Source organism: Typopeltis vanoorti, chromosome 2 (assembly GCF_054136105.1).
Source record: "Typopeltis vanoorti isolate ZY-2024b chromosome 2, IOZ_Tvanoo_1.0, whole genome shotgun sequence".
NCBI classification, from domain to species: Eukaryota; Metazoa; Arthropoda; class Arachnida; order Uropygi; family Thelyphonidae; genus Typopeltis; species Typopeltis vanoorti.
The window spans coordinates 4389148-4402731 of NC_143550.1; the positions used below are offsets into that span (position 1 = coordinate 4389148).

General features: G+C 36.1%; 1 protein-coding gene across 3 annotated transcripts in view; it reads left to right on the forward strand.

Moving 5' to 3' along the window:
* LOC150108792 (kinesin-like protein KIF11-B) overlaps positions 1 to 13584 on the forward strand; it is a 706328-nt gene that overhangs the window by 273073 nt on the left and 419671 nt on the right. For all 3 annotated transcript variants that reach the window (XM_090403242.1, XM_090403252.1, XM_090403263.1), the window contains exon 13: positions 8746 to 8841. In XM_090403242.1, coding sequence (XP_090259368.1) covers positions 8746 to 8841 — 96 coding nt within the window. The remainder of the gene's footprint in view (positions 1 to 8745; positions 8842 to 13584) is intronic.

Genomic DNA, 13584 nt, shown 5'->3' on the forward strand with positions numbered 1-13584 from the left:
AGAACCCTAAGGGTTATATTTCTTTACCATATATCAGCTTGCTCTCCTGGAAACTAGGAAGAATTTTGAAAAACTTTAATATAAAAACGTGTTTTTCAACTCTTCCAAAACTAAGGTCAGTTCTAAGCCACCCAAAACAAGCTTATAACCATCTTCAGTTCCCCAGTGTATATAAAATAATATGTGATATTGGGAGGTCATACTATATCCAGACTGAGAAGTCAATCCTCCTATGGATAGAGGAACATCAGAGAGACATTTCATACAATTTGGCACAACAATAGAACTACAGAATGGACTATAACGACAATTTAAACACAACTTCAGTTTACAAGTCTCTTATTATAATGGCACAGTGTTTTTGTGGTTTTTTTAATTATGCTTTAAGTACTTTATCACACCTGAGGAAGTCGTTTAAACTCACGTAGAAAGATTATTTATTAGTATAATTTTCGCCTGTGTATCACAGGCATCTTCAGTACATTAAGCTCAAAATTAACACTAAATGACAATTCCAAAAAGCGCAACCTAAGTAGCTGTGATGAAGATGGCTGTGATACACAGGCGAAAATTATACTAATAAATAATCTTTCTATGTGAGTTTTTTCCATTATTTATTGTGTACCGATATGTCTACTCACGGTTTACCTCTTTTAAAACTTATCATAAGCAAGCGTTTGCTTGCTTATGATGAAAACAAGATTATTTCTACTAATAAGTAGCATTCAACATTGCAGTCCATGTCTTCAGCAATTTTCAGAACATCGCTAACTGCAAAGAACATTTCTGCAAGACCCTTCACTGTAAATTTTTAACTACTCTTCCTGTTTCTCTTTTCCCTCTTCCTTTTCTTGTTTTTCCTCTTCTGCAATAGTTGTTCTTCCAGTTCGACTAATTCTTCATTGGTTAACTCTTCAGGGGGAAACTTTCTATGAGTTGTCATCATTCACTTCGAGATTCAGATTGTTTGCTAGTCCCAATATTACAAACTTCCAAAATCATGCACAAACCTTTTTAATGTCTTTTTCCATATGCCACTCATACATTGAGCGGTCACTTCGTCCCAAACCACAGCAATATTTTTAAAAGCATGATAAATATTGAATGCTTTCCAGAATTGCATGAGAGTGTGGTCATTTCCTTCAGTGGCAGAAATGGCTTGTGAAAAAGTTGTCCGTATATAATAAGCCTTAAATGCTGCAAGAACTCATTGATCCAACCGATGGATGTTTCTCCCTCTAAATTTTAGAGGGAGAAACATGACCTTGAACTTGGTGAAGATCACCGCTATAAGACTTAGAAAACGGATGACCTGGAGCTTTATCTAGAATTAATAAAATTTTAAATTCTACATTTTCTTTCACACAATAGGTTTTTAATTTACTTGCGTAACAGTTGATTAAGGCATCCTCAAACAATTTTTGAGTCATCCACGACTTCTTATTGCTCTGATAATGAACTCGGAGTATGCTTCCTAATGTTTTTGAAGATTCGTGGATTCTCACTGTGTCATATCACAAATGGTTTCAGTTTATATCCAGCCACATTACCCATAATAGAATCGTAATACAGGCATTAAGAGCTTTGAAACTATAGATTTCCGCTTTTTGTGGATGAATGTTCGCTCGGGCATTTTTTTCTGAAACAAGGAGGTCTCATCCATGTTAAATATTTGCTGTGGCAAATAATTTTCTTCCGTAATAATTTTATCCAATTTCCCCACAAACTCCTTGCAGATTCCCATACATTTTCACATTATTCAGCGCAAAACTCTGCTTGAATCTCATGAACCAACCGGAAGAAGAGTTGAATTCGTGGTCATAATCGAGTTCTGCTTTCTCCTTCAACATGTTAAAGAAATTTAGTGCCTTAGCGGTTATAGTCACAGTGATAAGGGGTATGCACTTTTGGTTCAGGTCCTCTATATATAGTGAAAATGTTATTTATTCCCTTATGGGATCACGGACGAAATGACGTAACTTGAATGGACGTAAGGCGAGGGATGACTATATATATATTAGGATAACCAAGTTATTTTATAAACTTTGTTATTTTAACTCCTAAACCCAAGTATGCAAACAATTAAGTTTGCGCCTGAAACAAAGTTCAAGTCTAAAGATGGTATAACACCAGGGCAACTCACTGTAAAGGTGGGTAAAGCTCTGATCACTATTCTTAGTATTTTTCGTAATGTAAAGCACATCTCACTAGAAGATGTATACTGCAATGCATTATGGGTGGAGTCAGTACCCAGACCAGTTTCAACCTTTTTTGAGGTCTCCTCAGTGAGTAGCTAGACCCTAAATACCAAGGTTATAGTAATACGGAGCCTTATCAACTTTACCTATACAAGTTGCAACAAGGTGTTTTTATTTTTAATAAAAATCTCTGGAGGAGATATAGGTGTAATAAATTTTTTAACTTGGGGATATTGTATATTAGGATAACCAAGTTATTTTATAAACTTGGTTATTTTAACTCCTAATCCCAAGTATGCAAACAATTAAGGTTGCACCTGAAACAAAGTTCAGGTCTAAAGATGGTACAACACCAGCTAGTCACTGTTGTACCAGGTAAAGCTCTGATCACTATTCTTAGTATTTTCCCATAATGTAAAGCACATCTCACTAGAAGATGTATACTGCAATGCATTATGGGTGGGGTCACTACCCAAACCGGTTTCAACCTTTTTTGAGGTCTCCTCAGTGAGTAGCTAGACCCTAAATACCAAGGTTATAGTAATACGGAGCCTTATGAACTTTACCTATAGAAGTTGCAACAAGGTGTTTTTATTTTTAATAAAAATCTCTGGAGGAGATATAGATGTAATAAATTTTTTAACTTGGGATATTGTATATTAGGATAACCAAGTTATTTTATAAACTTGGTTATAAAATAACTTGTACCATCTTTAGACTTGAACTTTGTTTCAGGCACAAACTTAATTGTTTGCATACTTGGGATTAGGAGTTAAAATAACCAAGTTTATAAAATAACTTGGTTATCCTAATATACAATATCCCCAAGTTAAAAAATTTATTACACACACACACACACACACACACACATATATATATATATATATATATATATATATATATATATATATATATTTGTATGCAGATTGACTCATTTATGAACATGTTCAATAATTTTAATGACTTAAACACCGAGATAGGGAGTGAAAGTCTACGTTGTGCTCCCTGGGACCTTCCGTAGGGTACACTCCCTACAAGGATGCTAACGGACCTCTGTGAAGAACAACGGACAAATCAGTGGAAGAGGATTTGTATCCCAACAGTGAAATGTGCGGAAGAATCTTCAGAGGAGCAGACCTCTATAAACAACCCGGGCTCAGCTGGCTCCGGCTGTCAGTACCCGGTTAGGGCCCCTACCTAGGGTTACAAGGAAAAATAAAGGATTCAATCCTCTGGCAAAGGGAAGCAGCTTTGTCAGTACTGACACAAGGTTGAAGTCTCATGATGACGGTAAAGCTTGTGATTAGAAAATTGCAGATGGCTATACAGTTTATTGTGTACGTCTGTAATACTGCAGAGCAGAAAGCAAATGGTGAAACTACTGCTCTATTCTCTCTCCAGATTAACCACCATGGCGAGCAAATCTACACAAATGGCCCCGAGTTACCGGCGTCCCTTAAATGGGATGGGTGAAGAATCCCCGGGCTCAATATGGTGCGCTCAGTAAAACTAGGAACCGTCTTTTTCAATTCTGCCAGGAAGAGGAGCTAATAATCACAAACACATGGTTTAAGCTACCACCTCAAAGATTGTATACTTGGCGATCACCACAGGGTTACAAGGAAAAATAAAGGATTCAATCCTCTGGCAAAGGGAAGCAGCTTTGTCAGTACTGACACAAGGTTGAAGTCTCATGATGACGGTAAAGCTTGTGATTAGAAAATTGCAGATGGCTATACAGTTTATTGTGTACGTCTGTAATACTGCAGAGCAGAAAGCAAATGGTGAAACTACTGCTCTATTCTCTCTCCAGATTAACCACCATGGCGAGCAAATCTACACAAATGGCCCCGAGTTACCGGCGTCCCTTAAATGGGATGGGTGAAGAATCCCCGGGCTCAATATGGTGCGCTCAGTAAAACTAGGAACCTGGAATGTCAGAACCTTGTATGAAGCAGGTAAGCTAAGAAATGCTATCCAAGAAATGAAAAGACTTGAAATTGGAATTTTAGGAATGAGTGAAGTTAGGTGGCCAGGATCAGGCAAAACTCAAGTCAATGACATGACAATGTATTATTCTGGAAGTTGTGAAAACAACCATCAAAACGGAATTAGAATAATAATAAACACAGAGATCAATAAGTCACTGTTGAGCTTCATCCCTTACTCAGATAGGATGATGTTATTAAAACTGAAAGGACAACCACTAGATGTTAATCTTATACAAGTCTATGCCCCTACTGCTGACAAGAGTGATACTGAGATTGAAGAATTTTATGATCAATTAAAAGAACTAATGAAAAATACAAAAAAGCATGATATTAACATAGTCATGGTTGATTTCAATGCTAAAGTTGGGAAAGGTAGAAGTGGAGATGTAGTTGGCGAACATGGACTGGGCACAAGAAATGAGAGAGGTGACCGTCTTTTTCAATTCTGCCAGGAAGAGGAGCTAATAATCACAAACACATGGTTTAAGCTACCACCTCGAAGATTGTATACTTGGCGATCACCACAGGATAATAATGGGAATATAGTCAGAAACCAAATTGATTACTTACTAATTAATCAACGATTTCGAAGTTCTATAAAGAGTACAAAATCCTATCCTAGTGCAGATATTGCTTCTGATCATAACCTACTGGTGGCAGAGTTACGACTTAGACTGAAAGCTATGCTTAAGAAACATCAACAAAAAAGGTTTGATTTGGGAAAATTAAAAAACACAGAGATAAGAAGCAAATTGAGTCAAGATTCGAATCAAGAATGATGACATCATGAGGGTTGATGAATCGTGGGACAAATTGAAATCTGTCTTCATAGAGAAATGTACCAATACCTTATGTCCTAATAGAGCAGTAAAAAAGAAAGATTGGATGACTGATGAAATTCTTTCTCTAATGGATCAACACAGATCATATAAAAATCATAATCCAACAAAATATACAGAAGTTCAGAAAATTATTAAACACAAGATCAAAAAAGCAAAAGAAATCTGGATGAATGAAAAATGTAAAGAAATAGAAATTCTACAGGTAAAACATGACAATTTTAATCTACACAAAAAGATGAAAGAGACCTCGGGTATATAAGAAAAAACAATTCTGTATCCTTCGAAACAAAAAGGGAGAAATTATATCCAAAAAGGATGACAAAATACAAGAATGGGTGAAATATATAGAAGAACTCTTTACTGATGACAGACAGAACCCAGAAAATACTTATGAACATATGGAAGGTCCATGCATTCTAAAATCAGAGGTAGAATGTGCATTGAACTCAGCTAAAAATGGTAAAGCCCTAGGACCAGATAGAATACCGGCAGAAATAGTAAAGTTATTAGAAGGTGACAACATTAACATATTAGTAAAGCTATTTAATAAGATCTACGATACAGGCATAATCCCTCAAGACTGACAGTCGACCTTCATCATGCTACCTAAAAAAGTAAATGCGAAAACTTGTAATGACTATAGAATGATTAGCCTAATGAGTCACGTTCTCAAAATGTTTCTGAAAATAATTCAAAAAAGAATATACAGAAAATGTGAAGACACCATCAGTGATACCCAATTCGGCTTTAGAAACGGCTTGGGAACAAGAGAGGCTCTTTTCTGTTCTCAGATCTTATTTCAAAAATGTATTGACCAAAACAAGGTAATATTCATTTGTTTCATCGACTTCGAGAAAGCATTTGACAAAGTCCAACATGCTAAAATGATTGTACTATTAAAAAGAATTGGATTAGATGGTAAAGACATCAGGATCATTGAAAACTTATATTGGAACCAAAAGGCATCTGTGCAAGTTGATGACATTATTACAGACTCCATTAACATCAAACAAGGAGTAAGGCAAGGATGTGTGCTGTCACCTCTTCTTTTTAACATCTACTCAGAAGCCATATTTCAAAAAGTCTTGGAAGGAAGAAAGGAAGGGATTAGTGTAAATGGTGAAATCATCAGTAACATCTGATATGCCGATGATACAGCTCTTCTGGCTGACAATATTCAGGATCTTCAAATTCTTTTGGAACTAATAAATGCAGAGAGTGAAAAAATGGGATTAAAAATAAATATCACCAAAACTAAATTAATGGTCATAAGTAAGAAACCAATTCTTAATTTAGCACTTTCTTTAAATAGGAAACAAATAGTAAGAGTGGCAAAGTTTAAATATCTCGGATGCTGGTTAAATGAAGATTGCAATCCAGAAATGGAAATAAAAGTTACAATTAAAATGGCAAGAAAAGATTTTCTCCTGATGAAATCAACACTGTGTAACCGCAGTTTAAACTTAGAGCTTAGAGTACGCATGGTTAAATGCTATGTATGGTCTGTACTGCTGTACGGTGCAGAAACTTGGACCTTGAAGACAACATCAGTAAAAAGACTTGAAGCCTTTGAGATGTGGTTATACAGATGAATGTTAAAAATCCCATGGACAGCAAAAACGTCCAATCAGGAAGTACTGAAACAAATGGGGAAATATACGTGAACTTTTAGATACCATAAAAAGAAGGAAAACTGCATATCTTGGTCACCTACTTCGTAATGAAAAATATAAGATACTTCAATTGATTATAAAAGGGAAGATAAATGGAAGAAGAGGACAAGGAAGACGAAGAAAATCTTGGCTGGCAGATATCAGACAGTGGACTGGTATGAACTCTGAGAGACTGCTCAGAATAGCTGAGAATCGCTCAAAATTTGCCAAGGTGGTCGCCGACCTCCGATAGGAGATAGCACTCAAAGAAGAAGAAACCACCGAGATAATTAAGGTGTACTACTTTGATGCCTGATGAAGTTGTGTCCGTATTAAACTTTTATTCTTAATTATCTTGGTGGTTTAAGTCATTAAAATTATTGAACATATATACAGGGTGTTCGGGATAAATTTGACATATTTATAATTAATTATATTTTTCCGTAAGTTACATGTATTAACACACACTTCTCTTCATTTAAAAGGTTGGACCCTTCTTCATTCATATACAAGATGTCAGAAAGGATGGATAGCTGGAACCCACCTGAATCATGGAAGAGAATAACTTGTATCATGATGATTCGTGCCGGCCATCAAAATAAGGATATTTCGACTGCTGCCCAATGCTCCCTGAATACAGTAAAAACAATCAGGCATGAACTAGAGACTTGCAATGGTGACTACGAGGATGTAGCAAGAAGAAAGATCCCTAGCAGACGATCTGATTGCGTTCGTACAGCAGAATTCCTCGCAAATCTGCAGGAACAGGTGTTGAAGATCCCTGGCATTGGAATTCGGGCTTTGTCACGTGAAATGAATGTTGCAGCCTCTACTATGAAGCTTGCACTCAATGAAGACCTCCGCTACTACTCATACAAGCGCCGCAAAGGTCAGCTGCTTACAGAAAAGGCCCGTGAAAAACGTTTGATAAACGCGAAGAAACTTCTAAGCAAAGTGAAACATCCTGCGGAACCACAAACAATCTGGTTCTTTTCCGATGAGAAAAACTTTTGCCAGGATCAAAAACACAACACGCAGAATAACAGATGGCTTGCATACAGTACAAAGGACATTCCTCGTGTAATGCAGACTAAATTTCCCCAAACTGTGATGGTTTTCGGATGTGTATCCTCTGAAGGCAATGTGATGCCTCCGCATTTTTTCCAAGAGGGCCTCAGGTTGACTTCAGATGGCTACGTGGAGTTGCTAAACACTGTAGTCAAGCCCTGGATAACAAGGGTAGCCAATGGTAGGCCGTATGTATGGCAGCAGGATTCGGCCCCTTGCCACACCTCTGGGAAAAGTCAAAAATGGTTGTCTGAAAATTTCTACGACTTCACCAGTCCAAATGTTTGGCCTCCAAACTCCCCAGACCTTAACCCCATGGATTATTTTGTATGGGGCGCAGTTGAAAAAGACACCAATCGCACTTCCAGTAATACAAAAGCCCAGTTAATGGATAAAATTAAAACAGTTTTTGCGGCCCTTCCCAGGGAGACTGTAGCATCAGCTTGTTCGAGGTTCCGAAGCAGGATTGAAGCTGTGATCGATGCTAATGGTGGTTATTTTGAGTAAATCTTGTTGATAGTATTGTAATTAACTCTGCCTGTAATGTTTTTTGTCAATTCATTAAATTTAATAGATACAAAGAAGATTTTCTTTTTCCTTACGAAACTGTCAAATTTATCCCGAACACCCTATATATATATATATATATATATATATATATATATATGCATTTATATTTAATTTTTTTTTCCAAATTATATCTTTTGTACTAACATAAAAATTAATGTCTAAATTGAGATTAGTTAATTAAAATTACTTGAAGTAAAATATTTCTGTTCAAGATTGTAGCAACAACATCAAAAAAAAAAAAAAAATGTTCTATCTATCTTTGAAAGTTTGATATTTAAACTTACAGTGAAAATAATTTATATGGTCATTGGAAGATTCCATTTAAATTGAGTTGTCTTTCAAATTTGTAATGTGTGTTAACAGGAAGTAAAGCTATTAACTAATATACAGTTTAATTTTTCTTATATTCTTTAAATATTCCAAGTGTCTTGAAGAAACAGTTGTTGAATGTGATGAACTAGGTCATGTGGTTTTCCAGCAAATGGAAACAGAAAAACTACTTCACAGCCAAGGCCACAATGTAAGCATTTGTTTTTCTCTTATTGTGTATTTTTATTCTACTGTAAATTAAGATTAATGGGCACATATCTTATTTCATTAAATTATTAAATGAAACAAATAAATCCTTCTTACTTTGTAAAAGTAAACAAAAATGTTAGCCATTGAAACTTAAAAGTTTTGAACTGATACTGAGCTTATAAAAATATGAACCTTCAGTATTTGGGGGCATAGTTATTTTATGGTTTAAAGACACTAAGAGAACCCGAATGTTCATATTGTTTTGGTGCCTGAAAGGGAAATGAAACTAAATAATGGCACCAAACTGGACTGATAATCTCTAGTTAGGAAAAAGATTGGACTTAATTCTTTGACCATACTGGTTTGTTTGGAAAATTATTTCACTGAAGGCAGCCACAGGAAAATTAAAATTTGAACCTATAAATCATGCTTAATTTTTCAAAGGTTGAAACTGAGTCAAGTTTGAATCTTTTGTTTTCCTTAAGTAAATTCTTGTTCATTGTAAATCGTAATTATTGAAGGAAAAAGGAAAGAGCCTAAAAAGCTTCAGTTTCCATTGGAAAGTGTTATACAAAAGGAAATATTAAATAACTTTGCTATTTTATAGCTTAATAGGAAACCATGTTTTCTTTTGAAACTTATTTTCAAAAGTGATTGATAACTTTCAAAAATGCAAATCTTCAGTAAAAGTTACAAGTTGCACTATTACTTCAAACCATAGGCAGCTATTATGACATTTGGAATAGTCCTATTCTCATTGATTTTTGGCGGAGGACAAACATCCATGAAAAGTGGTCAGGCCAACAAAATCCTTAATCCAAAACGTTAACATCATGGATGCCAATATGGATCAGATATATTGCTCCTCGTGCATTTCATAATCATGATATTTCAAAATGCTATTAATATCATTAATATCAATGGCATTACAGATCTTCTGTAAATAAAAACCCCATGTTCCAGAGTGTATTTAAACTAATGTAAGTATCTGGAACATGGGGATTTTATTTACAGAAGATAAAAAATAGTACGAAATTCTGCCACCAGGGGACATTTGGTGCTATAAGCACATGGTTTGGGATTAATTAAACAATATGGCTAGAAGAGATACAACAAATCAATTTTTGTGTTTGTATAACTTAAAGATGTATTTCAGTATGTTCTATGAACTGCATTCTGTGAATGACATTTCCTACAGTGGAACCCAGCAGATATGCATTGATTTGCCTCACATGCTGCGTTATTCTGTCTCTCAAGGTAGGAACATTTGTTGTGGGGGCCTTGCATTTCAGATGGCCCCACAACAAAAAGTCGCAGGGGTTGAGATCAGGCGAATAAGGTGGGTACGCTGCAGGTAGTGCATGCCTAATCACTCTGTGTTCTGTGAAGTGTTTTCATAACATTTGCTGTACTGGCAAATGTTATGAAAACATTTGCCAGTATGAAGTATGAAACTATCCAGTGTGAAGTGGTGCTCCATCCTGCATGAATTTGGTAGAGTCAAGACTTATTCAATGCTGCAGTTGTGGAACAACAAAATTGTGCAGCATTTCTTGATACCTAACAGCAGAGATTGTACAAGTCACTAGTCTGGTTGGGCAAATTTCTTCGAAAAAGTGTATACCAATAATAAACGACACAGTGAAACCACACCAACACTCTGACTTTAGTAAGTGTAAAGGGGTCTGATGGAACACACAAGGGTTATTAACAGCCCAACTGTGTGAGTTAACACTACTATTCAGATAAAATTGCCTCGTCAGTCCACAAGATCTTCCATAGCATCGTCCACCTCCATTCAAACTAAGAACATCCCAGTGCAAACTGCAGTCGAGTTTCTGCATCACCATGGGAGATCTTGTAGGGGAAAAAAAAACATCAACATTTGACACAGAATTTTGCACACATTTGAGTATGGTATTTCTAGTTGCCTTGATATTGTTCCAAGCACTGCTGGACCCTTGTGCATTATTCATTCTGTGTTCTACGATGTCAGTTGCAGCTTCATCAACTCATTGAGGAATAATCCATTTGCACCCTCATCTCCTGGCATTACCGCTAAAGATCTGCTATTTTCAAATTGTAAAACCAAATTTCTAAGATTTGTTATTGCTACTGGACCTTTTCTCCTATCCTTCACATGCCAAAAGCTCATCTAGCAACGTATGTTCCAGTAAGGTGAGATTCATAGCAGTTCAGTCTTATTGGGATGATGCGAATCCATTTCGGTCTTTCTTATATCCACCAACTTGTTAGTAGAAACAGTGAGATTATGCAAATATCACATGTTTATAGCACCAAATGTCCCCTGGTTGCAGAATTTTGTACTATTTTTTATCTCCTGTAAATGAAAACCCAGTGTTCCAGAGTGTACTTACAACCAAGTTTGGTTGAATTTCGTCCAGTACATTTTTCTCTACAGGACACTGAACACTTGCTCTTTAATTATGGACACCCTATATTACTATTATTGTTACATGACACTTCTAAGGAGGCCAAGGACTCATGGGGAGGACACACTACACTAGAACTCACCATTTTCCTTTGATCATCTAACTATACAACCACTCTAGCATCAACACCAATACCATCTACTACCCACCACCAATAGTATATTTTGTCTGTAACTTGTGTATTTTTTTGGCTAATTTGTCTGTATCTTTATATTATATATCAAGGCTGGATGGGTGGTTAATAAAAGGTTAATAAGGCACTTCAGCCATAATCTGTATTTTCGAAGTAGTGCAGTAGCTAGGTAATGTGTGCCAAAGGTATGAGTTATATTTTAATATGCTCTGTCATTCTCGAAACTGCATAAGTTTCAAGAGCAAAGATTGTTTGCTTCTTTGACTAAAATGATAATGGAGATCATTATCCTTTTATTTTTCTAATGACCCCTCACTTTTTATGTTCTTCATCATCATCATCATCAAATTCCTGCCATGTATCCTCAACGGGTGTACAGGATATGACAGTACTACATGAAAAAAATTACATCATTACTAACTTCCTATCTACAATTTTCCTCCAAATCAGTCTGTTACTTGTCAAGACTCCAACATTATCAGATCTTATATTTCTATCATCTAAGGCACTTTGTACCGTATCAATCCACCTATATCTTGGTCTTCCTCTGGGTCGTTTTCCTGCCAACCTGGCAGAGAACACTTGTTTTGCTAATCTTTCCTCTCCCATTCTATTTAAGTGACCATACCATCTGAGATTAGCTCTGCTAACGCATTCCTGGATGCTGACAATGTCAAGTTCTTTCCTAATATCCTCATTTTTAATATGATATTGCCATTGATGCCATCTGTTCACGCCTCTAATCTTTCTCAGGACTCTCATATCTGCGGTCTCTAGTCTTTGGTCAAGTGTTTTACTTCTGACCCAGCTCTCAGATCCATAAGTTAAAATTGGTTTGAACACAGTCTTGTATACAGCTAATTTAGTGTTCCGACTAATTTCTTTCTTATTCCATATGAATTTATTCAATTGACTTCCCACGATACCAGCTTTGCTGATTCTGTTGTCTATTTCTATATTTAGTTTACCATCTTCAGTAAAAATTGTGCCTAAGTAGCTGAAATGTTTTACTTGTTCCACAGGTTCTCCATTCACAACACAGTTGACATTTTCAATGATTCTGCCTATTTTCATTGTCTTTGTCTTTTTATTGCTGACCTTCATACCATATCTATTACAACAGCTATTCAATTTAGTCAGAGAATCTTGCAGACTTGTAGCGGATTTATTTAGAAGTATAACATCATCCGCATAAAGCAAAGAGCTGACATTAACATCTCCAATTTTGATATCAGCTTTAATACCACATTCCTTCATAATGTGATCCATATAGATAATGAATAACAGAGGGGATAATGTACATCCTTGTCTCACACCAGATTTAACATTAAACCATCTTCCTGTACTTCCTTCAATTCTAACTGCTGACTCACAACTCAAATAAAGACTAAGTATTGCTTGATATAATGCCCCATTGACACCATATAACTGCAGCGTATTGAATAGCTTCTCTCTTGGCACCTTGTCATATGCCTTTTCCAAATCGACAAAACTTAAATACAGATCTTTGTTATATTCCCATGCTTTCTCGACTATTTGTCGTAAAGTGAAGATCTGATCCTGGCAGCCTCTATTTGGCCTGAATCCAGCTTGTTCTTCACCAAGCTTTTCTTCCACAATTCTTCTCAACCGTTTCTCAAGTATACTTGCATAGATCTTGCCAGGAACACTCAGTAGGGAAATACCTCTGTAATTCTCACATTCAGCCCTATTTCCCTTTTTATATATGGGTACTATGAGAGCTCTACTCCAATCATTGGGAATTCGTCCCTCTGTCCAGGCTTTCTGAACTATGCAGTGCAGCCACTGTAAGACTCTTATACCACCATACTTCAGCATTTCTGGTCGAATATCATCTACTCCTGCTGCCTTTCCACATTTCAAGCCTTTGATGGCTTTTTCTACTTCAAGTATGGATATGTATTCCTGACTGCATGCCTGGTCAGTGTTTTTTATCACTGTGCTGTCATCACTGCTTGTTTCATTTAGCAGTTTTTCAAAGTAATTACTCCATACTTCAAGGATATCTTTTTCTCCTGTTTTCATTTCACCTTTATCATCTCTAATTCCTTTTACAGCACTCTTTCCTCCATTCCTAAGCTTCTTCAACAACCTCCAGAATATTTTGCCACCTTCTTGATATTTATTTTCTATATTC